General features: G+C 45.8%; 1 protein-coding gene across 4 annotated transcripts in view; it reads left to right on the top strand.

The window, feature by feature from the left end:
• Window positions 1-2,078: 2,078 nt before the first annotated feature.
• The window catches only part of NUP153 (nucleoporin 153), a 46,340-nt gene continuing 36,905 nt past the window's right edge, over window positions 2,079-11,513 (top strand). For all 4 annotated transcript variants that reach the window (XM_052813812.1, XM_052813974.1, XM_052813898.1 and 1 more), the window contains exon 1: window positions 2,079-2,211. In XM_052813812.1, coding sequence (XP_052669772.1) covers window positions 2,101-2,211 — 111 coding nt within the window. In that variant the 5' untranslated portion in view covers window positions 2,079-2,100. The remainder of the gene's footprint in view (window positions 2,212-11,513) is intronic.

Below are 11,513 nucleotides of genomic sequence, written 5' to 3'. Positions count from 1 at the left end.
GGACAAAAAGAGTTACAAGTCCAGGCTAAAAGGCTCTTTTTCTTTTGATTTTTGATGATTATGTTGATCTTTTTTGACAAGCATATGGTAGAAATAGAGCCTCATCCTGAAATTGGGCTGCAGCTATAACACACTAGTGGTTTACATGAGATGAGGTGGTTCTTGCAAGTGACTTCTAAACCCTTGTGTTCCATGTCCTGGAAGGGATTATCTGTCACTGCAAGTCATCCCACTGCACGTAAAACTGTATGTATGGTGGTAGGGTAGGGGAGGAAGAGACTGGAGTTCTGAAGGTGTAGTTTATGAGGAGAAATACCTGGAAAGTAATTCCACTCTGCTGGGATTTTGGAAATGGTTCTCTTTGAGATAACCGTGAAAGCAGGACTAAGAAATTGAGGAGGAGCAAGTCCTGTAGGAGAGCTGGGAAGATACCGATGAGGTTAAAAAAAGCCAGTATGAAACAAGAACTGGGCAGTACAGAACTCCCCAGTAACATTCCCTCTAAAAGCGGTTCCTGCTCTACTGTTGCTGCTAGTTTACATTTCTTCAGGCCTTCAGAATGGCCCTTGCTGGTTTGAGTTCCCCCCAAGCCCCTGAGTTTGATACACTTTCTTCAGTTGCGTGCTTTTATTTTTGGTGGAAGGGGTGTGCACCACCTCACAGCTGTGTCTTTCTCTGTTAAGTACCTGTCTCCTGTTCTATGTCAGTAATTTTTTAGTATGTTCTGGGTTTTTTTAGGCCGAACATTTCTATTGACTCCTACATAGGGAAGGCGGTTGCAATTTTCTGCTCTGCTCCGTTGTGCCCAGGGCAGATCAATGCTCTAAGTCAGATGTGGAGTCATAGATTTTTCTCGACTTCTAGTCGAGTAAAAGCAGACACCTAAAATATTTTACATTTTTTAATTTGCGATAGAAGTGCACTCTTCCTCTTGTTTTAAGGAAGAAAAAGCTGCCTTGAAGCTTTTTTTCCCCTGCCTCCTTCCACTCTGCCAAACAGGAGCGACGGCAAACCCGCAGACCGTCATTTCTATCGCTTGCGCGACCCCGGGTGGTAGCGGCGTCCCGAGGGAACACCGCGTACCGCTGCCCCCCGCTGTTTTTCAGGCTATCCCGCCGCCTTCCCGCGGGGGAGGCTCCCGTTACGCCCGGCACAGGGTAGGTGAGCTGTGTCCCCGGGGCGACAGCACTGTTGGAAGAAGAGAGAAGGCGGAGGAGCCGCCAGCGCCGCCGCCTCCGGGGCTCACCCCGCCGGCGCGGCCCGTCCCGGCCCGTCCCGTCACAAACCTCCGCTCCCAGGCCCCGAGCCCCCCGAGCCGCGCTCCTTTGCGGGGTTTCCCCCGCTTCCCTTCGCGGGTCCCGGCAGCCCAGCGAGGGCTTTTCCCGCGCAACCGGCCCGGCCCTGCGCGCGGGCGGACGAGGACCGGAACGCCGGCGCCTTGCGTCATGTCGCGTCACGTCGCGTCGCCGCCCGGCCCCTCCCGCTTCCCTCGAGCGGGCGGTGCCGGAGGCGCGCGAGGGCTGCCGGGCGGTCCCGCTCTTCTGACGCAATCCGCGCAGTTGAGTGACGTCCGACGGCCCGGGCGGGCGCGGTGTGGTTGGTTGGTCGGTCGGTCGGTCGGTCGGCCGGCGGGGGGGAGGGGTGCAGCGGCTCGGCCGCGAGCGGGCGGGCAGCGCGGGGCCGGCCGGCGCCGGGGAGCGCGAGCGAGGAGCGGGCGAAGGGCGCGCGCGGGAGCGCCAGCGGGACGTGACAGGGAGCGGCGCGCGCGCGCGCCCGCCCGTGAGAGAGAGAGCGAGCGAGCGCGCGGGGGGTGGCGCGGCGCGGCGGGGAGGGGCGAGGCCGCGGAGCCCCCGCGCCAGGCAGGCCGCGCGGCGCGTGGCGGGCAGCCTGAGCGGCGAGGCGGGCCGGGCCGGGGCTAGGCCGGGTTCATCCCTGTGGGAGACGGTGACAGCGCGGCCGGGCCGCAGCGGAGGGAGCGCGGCCGCACGAGGCGGCCGGCGGCGGGGGCCGGGGCCGGGCCCGGGCCCGGCGCGCGCGCGCGCGGCGGGGCCGGAGCAGCGGTGGGGGGGGAAGGGGGCAGCGGAGGGGCCGGATCCCATCATGGCCTCGGGCGGCGGCGGCGGCGGGGTCGTCGGCGGCGGCGGCGGCAAGATCCGGACCCGGCGGTACCACCTGGGCGCCGTGAAGCCTCCCTATGCGAGGAGCAAGCAGGTGAGGCGCGGCGGCGGGAGGCCTAAGGCTCACCGCGGGCGGGAGGGCCCCTTCCCCTCAGCGGCGAGAGGCGGCCCGGCGCGGCGGAGCCGCCCCTTTCCTCTCCCCGCGCCTAGTCCCCCACGTGCGAGGCTTTGGGGCCGGGGTTTCCCGGTAGAACGTCCCGGGGGGGGGGGGGGGGGCGGGAAGGAGAAGGGTTTCCCGCCGGGGCCGCGGGGATTGTGGGATTTCCGGGCGCTCGGTCCGCTCCGCCGGCAGCCCCGGCCCGCGGGGGGGATCGTCGGCTCCCTTTTGTCTCCCGCCTGGCCGGGGGAGATGCCCGCGCTCGGCAGGGAGCAAAGGCGGGAGGAGGAGGAGGAGGAGGCGGCGGCGGCGGCTGGGCAGGGGTAGGTGTTCTTTCCACCGCCGTGCGCCTCGCGGCCCCGAGGTTCCCCCTCCGCGGGGTGGTCGTTTATGTCTCCGGGCTGTCCGATGCCTTAAAGACCCTGGGGTGAACACCAGAAAGAATAAACTGTGCTTGCTGTCTGCCTGCACCCGTCTCAGAAGGACACCCCCCCCCCCCCCCCCCCCCCCGATCCCCCCGGTCAATTTGATGCTGGGTTAGCAAGTGTAGTTACTCTTCAGATTTAAGTGCATCTCTTCTAATCCTTGCCTTTCTTGACAAGTTTCAAATTGCAAATGAGTTTGTGAAGGTGCTGTGTCGTTAGGCATCTCCGGTTGGGTTTTTTTGTAGGATGCTGCGTGCAGAACCCTCAGGTCTGCATCTAGTAGTTTCTTCAGTCTCTTGCCTGCGCCTAAATGTGCTGATGCAGTGCAAGTGAAATGTAATTCATAAGGCATTTGTTCTCCTTTGTGTTGCAGGACAGAGTAGATGGATAACAAAAAACAGTTTGTAAATTGTGACACAAAAATCCCACGCCATTTAGAGTGGCTGGAGGGGGGAGAAGCAGAGATCCTTCCCAATTGCTGTTTGCCAAGAAATTTCAAGATGCCTAGAGACAGAGCTCTGGAAATGCTTTCCACGTGTATTTATGAACCTGAAGTTCACTGTTCAGCCAAAACCTTTACGTTATTAAATGGGTAACATAAACTAAGGGATTGAATATTATATGCAAAATTGAGGGACTGTTATGCACGAGTCGTTGCTCAATTAGTTTTTATTATTTGGGAAGTACTATACTTAGTCTTTTATGTAGTATACTGATCAGCAGCGTTGTCCTTGTAAAGCTAGCATGGTCACGCTTCATACAAAGGATCACTGCACTTAGAGAGCAAACGTTGAAAGCTCTTATGTGAATGATAGAATAATGTTGAAATTGCCGTTTCTTGCGTGTCTTGATACTATGTAGATAACTGATAAACCTTACACATTAATCTAAAATAATTAGCGTAGATGGTTTTCTGACTCTTCTGTTGTCTGTTATCTTTGTGCCTTTTCCAGTAGGTATATTTAAACAATGTGCCAAAGCAAACACGTGCTTGAGGGTATCTGTGGGATTCTGCCTAGAGAATGGATGTTGCAAATCGAATACGTAGATCAAATTAACAGTAATATGTTGGGGACAAAATTGTAACAGTTAAATAAATAGGCAAACTGATAGATGTCAGACATGTGTGTTTGTTATAATGGTTAGCTTTTTAACCCTATGCAGCTCGCTAACTTACTTTACGTAAAAGGATGAGCTCTGGGTAGATAGCTAACTTAAATCTGAATTAATTGACAAGTGTTCCTATTTTCAGTATAATGTCCACTCCGCAGAAGTGTTTTGTGGTTTGGTGTTAATTGTCTCTCAGTAATGAGTTTGGGAAGACATGAAAGTGCTCAATGCAATCTTGACATGAGGTTATACCTCTGATTTTGATCCCCCTCTCCACTAACTATTAGCAATAAGTAGGTTCATAGAAATACTTTAACAGAACTGTTCTAGGTGCTTGCGGTCAAAACTGCAGTCCTGAAAATCCTGTCTCTTATGATCAAGCGCCGAAGGTGCCTAAGCAGTGTACGCAGTATAGCTAATAGCTTTAAAGTTCCTAGGCTATCTGATTTTTTTTCCCCACTTGTATGAGAGATGATTAGTGTGATGCCTGGCTCATGATTGTCTGCTTTCTGGATGTTGTTATTTTGCCATAGTCTTCTGGGGAGTTCAGTCAGGTGAGAATTCTCCAATCACACCCAACATGTGCTGCAGAGTCAGTCTTCTATAAAGTACAGCGGCAGCTTTAGGACACAGTTGGAAGAGGAGGTGCTGGTGCTGCTGCTTTTCAACGACTATTAGCTAAAGCATTTGTTCAGAATGTGGTAGACCCTGCTTCAGATTGCTTTTTTTGTCTGGAGGGTTCAACCTACATCTTCCACTTTCTGGGCGAATATCCTAGTTGCCAGACTGTGTGTTGTCTTCAGTTCTGGCTGAAGCTGTGTTACTATCCAGAAAAAGAATGCATGATTCACTAAGCCAGAAAGAAGATGTTGCCCTCCCAAGACTGGAGACACGCAGGCTCTGATCCTTGATTTCAGAAGTTATTTGTTTTATGTTAGATGTTCCTTGGAGCAAGCATGCAAAGCCTATTATTTCCTGCCCTTTTCTCCACAAGAGCCTGATCATTAGACTTTAGAGCCATGCTTCATTATGTTTGTGTGTGTGTTTTTTTTAAATCTAGAGCCTTTTTTTAAACCAACCTCAAATAGGAGAGGTGAACAGACGCTGCCTGGAAGAGAAGACTCTGACTTGCAGCTTGCGTATTCTCCTGGAAGATGGGAGATACGAGTACAGATTCCTCCACTAGTGAAGGAACTAAACCGTGGTATTTTGCAGCTATATTATTAAACGAACAAACAAAAAGCAGCAGCACTGCTAAGTAAAGATTGTATAGACTCGCCCACTGTGAAGGTTTGTGGGGTAGGAATCACATCTCAGAAAGAAAAGAACCTTTTTGTATCTCTATGTTGGGCGTTTGGGGAGTAGAATTGAGGAGTCCCTCCCTGCTGACTGTGCTTTCCTATTGGCTAAACGTTGACAGCTCCGTGCTGAATGCGTTGAGTTTAGATTACACTGTGCTTAGCATACTACCTGTTTACTCAGCCATCTCATGCTGAAATATCTAGCCTCCTTCTGTACGATGTAAGGAGCTTAGGCATTTGGGTTAAAATTAAGGCTTTTCTGAGAGCTAAGCACATGCAAGCCAGGGAGCTGTTATGTCCAGCATCTGGGTTTCATCTTCCGGATGTGGCCCCAGTGCTTCTAAATGCTGGTTTGTCCTAGTCATTTAGGTAGACCGATGATTGGAATTACTAGTGCGGACGAGTTAATGGGATGAGTGTTTACATTGTTGACTCATTAAATAGCTTCTAGTATAGTATCTGTATGTTCCTATTGTTAATTTTATGTTTAGTTTTGCGCTTTTGTGTGTGTTGTTTTAGCCTGGAATAGTGCCATTCTCATCCAGGTAACATACAGAGTTCAAAGATTCTAAATGTGAATTACAGGAGAAGAGATTAAAATAACTTTTTTGGTTATTTTTTATTTGATAATTAACTATTCAAGTGAAAGTGTCAGAGAACTTCGACTCTCCTGGACTTTTAAACTCATATAAGCAGATTTAAGCATGAGAAAAAAAAAATTATCTGAAAAGTCTTTACAACCTTCCCATAAACCTGTATGTTTATGTTAAGCTTCAACTTAGAGCTGTTTGATATTAGAGATAACATTTGTAGATCGAAAGTTATGCTGGGGAGCAATACGTTTTTTTTTTTCTTACGTGTATACATGCCAGTGCGTGTTTATAATGTAGATGGGCTACACTGATATACAAGAAAACAGTCCAAATATGTTTTCCTTGCTGAAACCAGCATAAGTTTCTGCATGTTTGTAGCTGGTCTTGTGCTGATGTAGTTAGGGTATTACCTGACAGAGGGGACCAGAAGGCCCCTGAAAGGCACATTTGCCAGTCCTGGTCATGAAAGCCCCTCTGGATTGATGAGTTTCACAAAGTCACTTGGGACATCCTGTAAGATTCTTCACAGACAGAATAGCAACAGTATCAGGAACTTAAACTATATGCAGCAATGCCTACATCATAACATTATCACCTGCTGCTGTCTTGAAGGTAGGCCAATTGTAAACTATTGTTTGATGTATGCACGGGATTTTCTTGTGGGCGGTGACTGCAGGCAGTGGGCAGAAGGAATCTTGTAAACCACCAGGTTTATTTTGGGAGGAAATTTTGAAACTGTCATGCTAAAGAGTTCCTAGAGTATCATATTGAGTAATGTAAACTGGGTAATGTTTCATAAACCTGAAGCAGGAAAATTTTAATTAAAAAAATCTTTTTTAACAATGTCTGTGGGGACCTACACAAGTATAATTGTATTGGTTTAACTCCTATCAATAGGATTGCACCCTGAAGCATGTTTAGGTGGTTGTATTTGTATGCATCTCTCTGCTTGTTTTGGTTTTGTAGTAGGCTAGCACATTGAGCTAAAATGAATAGATTTGAAGAAATGTTTAATGTGTATTTAAAGATCTGTTTTAAAAGAATGGGCTAGTAGTCAGCTATCTATCAGAGGTTTTGTTTCTGTCCGAGCAATACCAAATTGTATTAGCAAAACAGATGTTTAAATGTGGTACTTGGCTTTCTACCGTTACCGTAAACAAAAATGTATCCTAGTTGGGAAGAACTTTTTAAACTGACATAATTGACAGTCTTCTCTCATTTAGGCTGACAGTACTGTCACTGGTACAACAAATTGTAGACGATGATTGCTATAGCATTTTATTAATATTTTGGGGTTTGTCTTTCAAAGTGTTGTCATGACAGCCTTGGAGAAAAACAGTATTAGTGAGTGGTATCTTAGGAGAAGAAAAAAGCAGATGAAATAATTGACTGTGTTAGCTGGGACACTGCAAATTGCCTTTGGTTGCTGGCAGCACATCACTTCCTCTGAGTTATTTATTCCTCCAGTCAGTAATTAGAACCGGTTCTTGCTCCCCTGCTGTGGAGGAACTGAGCTGCTGCTGATTCTAAGGACTGCGAAAGCACAGAGTTCAAAATCTCTTTTGCATGCCTAAAAAAGTTTGAGCAGAGCTATTTCAGATTGGTGCACGTGTGGGCTACCATAGCGTCATGTAACAGATTCATAACACAGTGAGATGACTGGCTCAGTGGACATGGGGTGAGCAGTGGATGTTGTTTACCTGAACTTTAGCAAAGCCCTCAGCATGGTCTCCCATGTTATCCCTGTAGTCCAGTTGGTGAAATACGGACTTGTCAGGTGGACTGTAAAGTGGATGGAAAATTAGTGGGACCATTGGCCTCAAAGGGTTGTGATCAGCAGTACAAAGTTCCAGTGGCAGCTGATAGCTAATAGAGTCTCTCAGGGGTTGATATTGGGGCTGATACTGTTCCATGTCTTTATTAACAACCTGGGGTAAAGGAATGCCATGCATCCTCAACAGGTTCCCGGATGATACCAAACCTGGGGAAACATCAACCCTATCGTATGATGAAGGATAGGGCTGCCATTGAGGGATCTCGATAGAAATGGGCTGCCAGGAACCTCATGAGGTTTGATAAAGGCAAATGCTAAGTCCTTCGTTGGGGACAAAACAACCCCACCTACCTGCTGGACAGCAAGTTGAACCTGAGTCAGCAGCATGCCCTTGAGGTGAAGAAGGCCAACTGCATACTGGGCGGTGTTAGTAAGAATGTGGGAAGGATGTTGAGGGAGGTGGGTTTTCCCCTCTATTCAGCACTTCTAGGACCGCATCTGGAGTGTCGTGTCCAATTTTGGCCTCTCCAGTACAAAAAAAAGATGTTGACATACTGGAGTGAGTCTAATTGAGGGCCACCAAAATGTTACGGGGCTGAGGCACATGGCTGAGAGAGCTGGGTGTGTTCAGCTTAAGAAGAGCAAATACCTAACGAGAGTAGAGGGAAGGCATAGCAAGCCTCTTCTAGGAGGTTCATAGCAATAAGAAAAGAGACAATGGACTCAAGCTGCAAAAATGGAAATTCTGATTTTGTATTAGGAAAAATCTTTTAACTGTGAGGATAGTCAACAAGTTGGAAGAACTGCAGTGAGAGCTCTCCATCCCTGGAGGTGCTCAAAACCCAGGTGGGCCCAGCTGTGGGTGACCTGCTGTTCTTGGCCCTTCTCTGAGCAGGAGATTGGAGTAGGTGACCTCTGGGGTGCCATACAGCTTCTCTGTGTGCGCGGTTCTGTCAGTGCTGCTGTTGGACCACAGAGTATGCACAGACGTGGTTTCAGCATAAATGTCAATGTTACTCTAGGTTGGTAATCCTTCTGTTGGTCCATCCTCTCATTCTGTCTTCGGGGCTGTGCTGCTTTTTGAGGGAAGAAATAATGCCTCCATCTCACTGTTGCATTTTATCTAGAGTAAATTGCAAGGTTGACCTCAAGAAGAGAATAGCTAAGAGGCTTTTCTCTAGGATTGCTGTTTTCCAGACCTTTTTTTTTTTTAAATGTCTTCTGTTTTTTTAGTGGTAGGTCATGTGATATGCTTATCCATTTTTCTGCTGTTAAATTGCAAAAACTCTGGGTTTTTTTGCTTTTTAATGTTCTGTGTAATCAATCCAGTATTAATTGTGTAGCTATTGTATACCTACAATAAGTTGAATAGTGATATTTATACAGCCATGAGAGAAGGGCAGGAGATGTTCCTCAGTATATGTTTGTTGATATGTACTACTAAGACAATATAATGAAAACGCTTCTCTGTGCTTTTTGTAACGTACGGTATAAATCCTCAATGTTGCAGAATTATTAAGTGCCCACAATATTTTTCAAATGAAGAATTCTAGCCATTAGGCGCAATTTTGTATTACTTGTTGGGTATTAAATTACTTATCTATGCAGTTTCATGAACAACTGCCCTAAATTTGGGCATATTTCTTGTTTTCCCTTGTACTGATCTCTTGTGCCACTGCATTCTGTTGTTTTTTTTTTTTTATATTCTTTTCTTGCTACTGCATATTTTATTTTATTTCTTAGAAGTCTTGACTTGCTTTGTCCTTAAGCCTTAAGCTACAGGTTTTTTTGCCTGTTACAGCTGTCTAACTGAAGGTACAATTTAAATGCAGCTTTTAAGCCAAAGAGATGTTAATTTTGCTAACAGTTGAGCCACTTGAAGGTAGTGTTATTAGCAGCTATTTGTCACCACCTCTGGTGGGAGACTTATACCCACAACTTGATGGAAGGGACAGGTTAAGTACTCTCTAAACCCCTTTAAGCCAAGTCAGTTGGACCATCTTAAAATTGAGTGAAGGCAAGTATGAACTAGCTTGTTTGACTTTGCCTGAAGCATAAGTAGTTTTGCAACTTGCTGATACAGTACTTGTCATTGTGGTAGCCCAGATTACTGTACAAAAATACTTACTAATTAAAAGATCTTCTCATAACTATGAGATTTGCTTTTCTTTGTTTTTTGTTGGAGGGTTTACAAATATGTTCCCCTTCTTGTGACAAGAAAATACTTTAAATGTTTTTTCTCCCCTTTGTCTAGGAAATGCAACAGCACTAAAGCTGGGGCAGCAGTACTAGTATTTCTGAGCGGGGAGTTTCCTTTGAGTTTCTATAACTCGCCTCATAATTGCATGTTGCATTTAATTACAGTGCCTTTGTGTGTATTTGGCTTGGTTGTGACCACTGTGGTTTTTAAAGTAAGCATAAGTTCATCTTTACATTCACTTTTGCTGGGAAAAAATGCATATGCCAACACATGGACATCAACATGCGCTGAAGTCCTACAGCTACAGTTTTAGCACACACGCTAGCTTTGTGAATGCCTGTGCCAGTAGAAAATTTTCTTTCTCCTTGCTGAGGTTGTTTATTATTGTCTCTATAGCTCTGCTTTTGGAAGGAGTTGTGTGAGAGTGTCCTCAAGAGCTGGCTGACTTTGCTTTTAGTTATGATTGTACTTTGAATCAAACTCTTTTTTGAAGCAGGTGAGTCTCACGACTCCTTCCCCTATTAGAGCTCAAGGTCTGGTGACCTCCAAGACTAAAGTAAACCAAGCAAGGAGTTAAACTGTTCAACTGGCATTTTCTTTGAGACTGGATTACAGGTCTAGTGAGGCACTGAAATATTTACAATACAAAATATTAAATTGGTGAGGAAAAACTATACCAGTATGCGCAAGCCTGTATTATAGGTGCATTTGTAGTTTAAGTCATCCTGAGCTAAGCAGATGTAAACAAAGTTTAAACTGGTTTAAATGTAGCTGTATTAGGGAATTACTGTGGTGCAACTAGATACATGTTAAATTTAGCTGTAACAGTGCACCTGTTTTAATGTCAGCCCTTAGTATTTGTTATTAAAAGTACTTTACAGCGTTGTGGAATATATACAGATTTGTAGATGCCATTACCTTCAATCACTAAAAAAATAATCTCTATGTGCAGTGGCAATTTTTGTGTTACTGGTAAGAGAACAGTATTTGGAGATACTGGTTATATGTTTGTGAGATGCTCTTGGTTCTGTCAGTTGAGCTGTGATGAAAAAATATGGCGAGAAAGACACTGCTGCCCCTTATGACTGAAGATTACCGTCCTGCAGCAGAGGTGAGCCTACCTTGGCTTTACAGTTTCAGAATATTACCTTAAAATGTCAAAGAATATAACAATAGCCGCTGCCGCTGCAATAAAGCAGCTGTGCCCAAGGGTTGGAGTTTTAGTTTCTCCTAGACACCAATTCTTACGTTTTTAAATCTAATCAGGAAGTGCATGCAGCAGGGTCAAATGTGTCCTATTTAAAGTAATTGCAGGTCCTGGTTTAGATGAATTGTGAGGTTTAACTTTTATACACTAGACAATGTCTATATATGATGCTTAAAAAGTTGGAAGGCTTTGAATTTTGCTAAAATATCATATGGTCACAGAATAATTAAAGATGATTCTTTGGTTACTTCATTTTAACTTATATGTTCAAGTTTGTGAATAAGATAGCATTGAATGTGCAACAGGACTGATGTATTACATTTTGCGAAACAAGTAGCACTTCATATTGTCAGCTCAGTTTGTAGATCAGCATGGATAGAAAAGGTATTTTAGAGGTAGCGTGAGAGTACTTTGCTATCTTTTGCTAACACCACATTGAATTTAAACATTTAATTCCAGTCTTTTTATTTGAAGATTGTGATTTTACTCCAAAGTGGCAGGAGTGAAATTTTGTAGCAGTAAGTACTTAATTTTGTGATATATGCTTCAAGTTATCTATAAAGCCTTGTCTGCACTAGAAAGCATTGGACGTGGGGATGGACATCAGCAAGCTGTGAGTTGCCCTTGAA

The sequence above is a fragment of the Harpia harpyja genome, chromosome 1, assembly GCF_026419915.1.
Source record: "Harpia harpyja isolate bHarHar1 chromosome 1, bHarHar1 primary haplotype, whole genome shotgun sequence".
Taxonomy (NCBI): domain Eukaryota; kingdom Metazoa; phylum Chordata; class Aves; order Accipitriformes; family Accipitridae; genus Harpia; species Harpia harpyja.
The sequence above is the reverse complement of the archived record's forward strand: the minus strand, read 5'-3'. Positions and strand labels throughout refer to the sequence as shown.